At 44.4% G+C, this 7,695-nt stretch overlaps 1 protein-coding gene across 2 annotated transcripts in view; it reads right to left on the minus strand.

Moving 5' to 3' along the window:
• The window catches only part of LOC109928091 (ARL14 effector protein), a 17,942-nt gene extending 11,230 nt beyond the window's left edge, over positions 1-6,712 (minus strand). The window contains exon 1 of one of the 2 annotated variants that reach the window (XM_020528095.2): positions 6,441-6,602. In XM_020528095.2, coding sequence (XP_020383684.1) covers positions 6,441-6,551 — 111 coding nt within the window. In that variant the 5' untranslated portion in view covers positions 6,552-6,602. Of the gene's footprint in view, positions 1-6,440 lie in introns of both variants that reach the window. The other variant, XM_020528096.2, reaches the window with a different exon arrangement.
• Between the last annotated feature and the right edge of the window lie 983 nt (positions 6,713-7,695).

Below are 7,695 nucleotides of genomic sequence, written 5' to 3' on the forward strand. Positions count from 1 at the left end.
TATCTCAGATTCTCCAGCATCGGCAGTTCCTACTATCACAGTCCAGCAATGTGTTGTTTTTGAAAATAAACAGTATTGTTTCTAATAAGAATGGTTAACTAACCCTCAAATGAAGGTGGTCAAGGGGACAACAATCATCCAATGTCATCAGTAGCTGTCCCATGCCCATTAGCCAACGAAGGTTCAGAAAATTGATTGACACAGCACAAGTTACCTGCACCTAAGCAATATGATATAACAGTACGTTCTCAGGACAGAGGAGAGTTCTGTCAGATGGCAGTTCTCATCAGGCTTAAAAAAAACAAACCAAGAACTATGTGGCTGGATTTCGGAAACAAAAACAGAAATTGTAGAGAAACTCAGCATCTGTGGATCCACCCATTTCTGGAATGAGGTAGAAGCAGGCTGAACGAAACTGGGGGACTACAAACTCGGAGGCAGTGGGGAGGAGATCACCAGATTAGTGACCGCTGTGGATAGAACGGTCTGGTGTTCAACAGTGAGGTCATGATCCCAGGGGAGATAGGAGGAAATATCAGAGAGCTAGCCACTGCCCACTGCCTCCAAGCACACAGTTCCCCAGCCTCAAACAACTAGCTTCAACCTCCTTCCCAAAATTCACAAACGGGACTGCCCAAACAGACCCATTCTTTTTGCCTGCTCCTGCCCCACAGAACTCATCTCTTCCTATCTTGCCTTGGCTTTTTCTCCACTTGTCCAGTCCTCCCCCATTTACATCTGCAATTTTTCTGACTGTGTCACTTTCAGAATTTCCAGTTCGTGGGCTCCAGGTGCTCATCTTCACCAAGAACGAGCAATCCCTTTACACCTCCACCATTCCCCCAATCAAGATGGTCTCAGGGCTCTCTACTTCTTCCTGGAAAAAAGGCCCAAATCATTCCCGCTCACCACTACCCTCCTCCACCCAGGTGACCTCATTCTCACTTTGAACAACTACTTTAACTCCTTTCACTTTCTTCAATTCAAAGCTGTGGCCATGGGTACCAGCATGGGACCCAGTGATACCCATTTCTTTGTACAGTACATGGAACATTCCTTGTTCCAGTCCTTCACCAGCCCTCACCCAGAATTCTTTCTCCAGTACAATGACATTGTTGGTGCTACTTCCGTCTTTAGTCCGGAACTGGAAAGGTTAATCGATTTTGTTTCCAATTTCCACTCTGCTCTCACCTTCACCTGGTCCATCTTTGACTCCTCCCTTCTCTTTCTCAACATCACTGTTTCAATTTTTGGGGATAGGCTGGTCCCACCAATATCCATGACAAACCTACTGACTCTCAGCTGCCTTGACATACATCCTCACACCCTGCTTCCTGCAAACACTCTATTCCATTTTCCAAGTTCCTCCATCTCATCTGTTCTGATGATGCCAGTTTCTACTAAGGGTCCACGAAAATGTTCACGTTCTTCGTCAATAAAGGATTCCTCAGCACTTTGGTTGACAGGGTCCTCAGCCACATCCAACCCATCTCGCTTATTTCAGCCCTCACCCACTCTCTTCCCTCCCACAAAAGTGGGAGGTTCCCCCGGTCTTCACTTACTACCCTACCAGCATCCACATCCAAATGATCATCAATCACCATTTCCACCACCTCCAATGGGATGCCAATTCCAGACACATTCTCCTCCCCTGCCTTCTACAGGGACTCTTTCTTCTGGGACACCCCAGTTCACTCCTCCACCACTCCCAACACATCTCCACATTATCAATGACACCTTCCCATGCAATCACACAAAGTACAAGACCTTTCATTTCTTCCTCTCTCCTCACTATCCAAGGCTCCAGACACACCTTCCAGATAAAGCAGTGATTTACCTGCACTCCACTCAACCTAATCTACAGTATTTGCTGCTCACAATGTACAGGGATGAAACTGTATTCACACTCACTGTTTTCTAATATAGGCAGTTGACAATTTGTCAGTAATTTTCTTAGTTTATTGGCTTGTTAAGGAGCATCAGTTTAGATATGATAAATCAATTAGATAAGGAAAGTATACAACCGCGACTGTTGGATGACCACTTTGTAGAACACCTATGTTCGGTCTGTTAAAATGACCCTGAGCTTCCAATTGCCTGCCTCTTCAACACATTACCGTGTTCACCAGGCAACATCTCTGTCTCAGGTTGCTGCAGTGCTCCAGTGAATCTCAGCGCAAGCTGGAATAACAGCACCTCATTTTACTCGGCGACTCTGCACCCTTCAGGGCTCAACATCGAGTTTGATAATTTTAGGGCCTGAGCACCTTCTTCCCTGTTGTTCGTCCAACCCCACACACACCAGGCGTTGTCATCATATGGGCTGCTACCACAACCAACCCACTATCAACCACTAACAGCGGCTATTGATTCTACCAGGCTGACCTTTACCTTGTTCCTTGTCTGCCCAACTGCCGTTCTTTCTCTCTGAGCTTCAACTCCACCTACCGTTTATCCCTTCCCCCTCCTAACATCAGCATACATATCAACCTTTTCTTAGCTACAATCAGTTCCGAAGCAGGCTCACTGGACCCGAAACGTATACTCTGCTTTCTGTCCACAGATGTTGCCAGACCTGAGTTTCTCCAGCAATTTCTTTTTAGTCCTCATCAGGTGGTCCTGAAAGTGAAGCCCTCATTGGGTGGATGAAAGATGGACCAGAATAGGATGAAAATCCAGGCAAGAGTTACCTAACTCTTCAGCTAAAGAATAGGTTGGTGCCCCCACCACTTTAACAGAAGAAAAACGTTCTATGCCAAATGACTATTTGTACTGTCGTATCAGTGAACCATACCCAACAGTCGCAGTTGTATACTTTCCTTATCTAATTGATTTATCATATCTAAACCGATGCCCCTTAAAAGCCAATAAACTAAGAAAATTACTGACAAATCGTCAACTGCCGATATTAGAAAACAAAGAGTGTGAATGCTCTAAAATCAACACAGCAAATATGCAGAAACTTTGTGGTGTCATCAAGGGCCAATACTTGAGAAACAGGCTGGGGCCAAGGATAATCTTTGGAACATACTAGAAGTGGGAACAGGCATGCCATTGCAAGTAATACTCTAGTTGCAATCAGATAGCTGGGAATGAAACCAGGACAGCAATCCCATCAAGTTGGACGTCAATGGAGCAAGGGTTGGTGGAATGAGATCAATTGTGGCAAAGGCTGTGGACAGGTCCAGAAGAATGGAGGAGGAAGTCATATAGGATAGTACCCACGACGTTGATTAAAACTGTTTCAGTACTGTGATATTTTGTGTAATTTTGAAAATTTTGAAAAAGATCTCCACAGGCCTTCCCTCAACCTGCATCAGGCCTTAGTTCCTCTGACACCTCACCCTTAAGTATGTCCAATCTTCATGCACTTTCCATTGCTTAGATACCCACGATTCTTCATACAAAATTTAGAGAAAAACGTATCAGTAATGAACTTCAAATAATGACTAATAAAGCTACAACACTGATACACCAAACTTGGATGTTATCTACAGAGTGACTTGCAGATTAAGTCACAACAAATTGCCAGGGAGTATCTGAACTTCAGACCAATTGCTTCTATTCACCACTAAGTGATAGCACAGGACGTTTATTTAGAATTGTGTGTTAACCCAAAAAGAAGATGCAGCATGCTATTCCCAGTTCTTGTCACACTGTCACGTTTCAGATCAATTTCAAATTCAAGCTCAACTTACCAGCAATTCCTGAATACTTGGGCTGATTTAGAAGCGATGCCGCCAGTAAATGGATTACTGCAATAATTTAAATAGTTAAGAAAAGCGTTTTAAGAAAAATCCAGTTAAAATGATTTTAGAAATTTAAACAGGGGCTGCTTCAATTTTCCCATAAACTTTTAAAAACAGGCAAGAACAGGGAGAGTCAGTGCAACTTTGTAACCAAAAGCAATAAAATTCACCTAACATTTTTCTAAACATTATTTCCACATAACTTAGAATCACATGGGGAAAAACTAAAATGGATTATTTCAATACATTTGTGCTTTCACTTCAGAGAGAAAGCAATTTTTTAAAAATCCTCTCAATCATTGAGGCATGTTCTTGTGGTTCACTGACTACCCGAGATATGCATGGATAAAATCTCTTTCTTAAAAGCTTCAATACAATCTATGAGCCTGTCAAAAATCTTTACGTCTTTACAATTCAACAATAAATCACTATATCCACATTTAGAATGGAAAAAAAAATCAGTGGTTTTGCTACAGTCAGCATGTCAATAACAGTAGGCTTTAACACTTGCCACCAAGTGTCAATTTTAATATCAACGTCAGGCCCTGACACATAACTTTGGAGTCAAACATCACCCCTTGTCATAAAACAAATAAATCATAAACTGGCAGTTAATGACATCTTTGCCGCAACCATCCATCTCTGCTATATCTCTCTCATTCCCAAACAAAACTTCTAAAAAGGAGTGTCCACCTCCTTGCCAGACACACATTTCCTCCTAGGCCTGAGCCTAAATCTTTTCGCAAGATTTCTTAGCCCTCATTCTATCCTCATGATCTTCTGTTCACTCACTCTCATACCCAAGCTGCCCCATTCCATCATTGCTCCAACCATATTTGAAATGTCACCCTCTCTTTAGATGCTGTCCCACTCCCTTTCAAAACTTCCACTATTATCTCATTTTAAAAGCACTTCACTTCTATCCTTACAAGCTATTTCCAAATATGACCTTCTGATCCTTTCCAGTGCCCTTGAAAATGCTGACATCCAAACTTACACCCATCTTATCCTCAGTCCCACGATGAAACTCCACCCCAGCACAGCATTGACGTGGTCATAAATGAAGTTTAAAAACAAAATCCTTTAACTGTGATACACTATCATTTATTCTTGACTTTTTGGCAGCCTTTGCAAAAATGTACAATTTCTCTTAATGTAAACTGACTGAGGTTATCCTAACCGGATTCCATTCTTCTTTAAGCTGTCATAGCCAAAGAAACACCTACGATGTCCTAGCATTTTTGGAGTTGTCCAAATTACAATCTAACTTTAGGTATCAAGATCTCACAACCTTTGAGATCCATCTCAAGTTCAGTCCACAAACCTCCTGGACTTCTCAATCTAATATTGACACATCTCCATGACATATCCCTCCCTCCCCATTTCTGTAACATTTTTCAAATCGAAAGTGCTTCAAGAGGTCCGCTGTGTTTCAATAATAGCTTTTTGTACATTATCTGTTCCCTTTGCAAAGATCAGAAATTGCTGGTAAAAACTCTGCAGGTCTGGCAACATCTGTGGAGAGAAAGCAGAGTTAACATTTTGGGTCCAGTGATCCTTCTTCGCAACCAGTTCTGCAAAGGGTTAACTCTGCTTTCTTTGCAGAACTGGTTGCGAAGAAGGATCACTGGACCCAAAACGTTAATTCTGCTTTCTCTACACAATGCTACCAGACCTGCCGAGTTTCTCCAGCAATTTCAGATCTTGTTTCTGATTTCCAGCATCTGCAGTCTTTTTTTTGGATCTGTTTTCTTTACTCCAGTGAAGGACATGCCTTCAGCCGTTTCAGCCCCAAATCCTAGTGCTCCCTCATCTCTCTTCTGTAGGATGCCTATGAAGATTTACCTCTTTGACCAAGTCTTTATTCACCAGAGTTACTATCCTCTCCTTTGGCTCAGTGCCAATATATCTTCTTACTTGCCACTCAAGTGTCTTTCGATAGTTTATTATTCTAAAGGCGCTATATAAATGCAAGTTGCTATTGTCGTGAACGCAGGAGCCAATGCGGCAGTGAGACAAGTTGCGCCGGCAATAATCAGTTTGGGACACGATTCACAAACTAGAATCTTTTCATGTCCACTTATTAACTGTGTCATTGCATCCTTGCACCAAGAAAGGAGCAACATGCAAGTTAGAGTACCAAACAATATTTTAAATCATTTTTTACCTTAAATATGGAAATTTGACTTCTGCAGTTAAAACAGTGACAAGTACGCAATAAAACAGGAAGCAAAAATATTAAACATGCGAACAGGAAGCAGGAGTGAGCCATTCAGCCCCTCGAGCCTGCTCCGACTCTCATAACGATCGTGGCCGATTTGACAATAACCTCAGATCTGCTCGCTATACGCCGAGCCAAAAATAATTTCTGAAAAAAACAGCCCGATAATGACAGTACAGGAGAGGTGACAGGAACGGTTCGCGTATGGGAGTTTCCCCGGCGCGGGGCGTGAGGGGCAGCTGTCAGAACGGGCAGCCCCCAGCGCGGGGCGTCGGGGAGGGGGGCTGTCAGAGCGGGCAGCCCCCGGTGGGGAGCGTGCCGGTGGCCCCAGCGGGACGCGGATGCGGGTTTGTCTAGAAACGGCCTGGGCGCTTCAGGCGACTCCGATCCCGCCGGCCCCGGGTTTTCGTCCTCGCCTGCCCCGCTTTCAGAGCGGCCGGGTGGTCGCATGGGAATAGAACAGACGTCACCTTGCTGCGCGACGACTTCTGAGGTCGTTGGGACGGTTTACTGCTTTTGTGAGTGATCCCGCCCGGCTTCCTGGTGCCGGAGTCTGCAGACTGCGGCCTCTGCCTCTCCATCAGACCAGCTGTGCTCCGCCCCTCTCACCTGCTTCAACGGCCGCGGCTCCCCTTTCAGTTTCCGCATTTTCCGCACACCCAGCGACCGTTAGGCCACACACACGCAGAGACTGGCGCAACAACGCCTGCGCCGACAATGATCCCACCCGCGCTACTGATTGACAACAGGACAGACCAATAGTTGCCTGAGTCATGCAGATTTAAATTGTGATTGGTCAGTCGGCCTGTCAATTCGGTCTCCAGATGGGTGAGACCCAGACGTCGGAGGCACGCTAATAAAGAGGGCGGTCACTGTTCCTCAATGTCATGTAGAAAGTGCTGATTGACAGTGATGCTTTCCAATCATCTTATAGAGTATGATTGATTGATAGAACATAAATCCAATAGTATCTTGACAGACCGGTAACGGGCAGCGTCTGATCCAATTAAAGAGATGGTAGGCGGGATTGTGCAAGCGGTGGAAAGAGAGACAGTTGACTGACCGGGAATCGGACTCAAGTGAAGAAGAAAGGGAAGGTGGTAATTGGGATTACAAATGGTGGACATTCATCTTTGCTTTTCTTCTGTCTGTTAGCGAATATGTTTTAAATCGACCTCTTTAAAGATGTCATTAAACATTTCTAGTGGAAACTTGTACCCCGGTCTCCTAGTCCAGAGGAAGGGACAACTCCACACTAAGTCAAGGTTGAGGGAGTGATATACAGAAGGTCTCAAATCCCACAGCAGCGCTGAGGGGGGTGCTGTACTGACAGCCGTGCTGCCTGCTGGCTGAGATAGCGTGTGCCACTTTGCGTCGATGTAAACCCGTCCGTGGCAAAGTACTTTGAAGAAAATGAGAGAATTGTCCACTGGGAACTGGACCCGAAACGTTAACTCAGCTGTCTGTCCACAGACGCTGCTAGACTGACTCAGTTTTCTTACAGAAATTTCTGTTTTTGTCTTTTGAAACCTGACTAATATTTATCCACCAACTTCCACACAATATAAACTATTCAGTCACTAGCCCTTTGCTGTTGTGAGATATTTCTTGTGTGCAATTTGGCTGCCACGTTTCCTACATTACAGCGGTGGCTCAACAGTTAGCACCAGAGACCAAAAAAAACAAAGTTGCTGGAAAAGCTCAGCAAGTCTGCCAGCATCTGTG

This window comes from Rhincodon typus, chromosome 17, assembly GCF_021869965.1.
Source record: "Rhincodon typus isolate 14 chromosome 17, sRhiTyp1.1, whole genome shotgun sequence".
NCBI lineage: Eukaryota > Metazoa > Chordata > Chondrichthyes > Orectolobiformes > Rhincodontidae > Rhincodon > Rhincodon typus.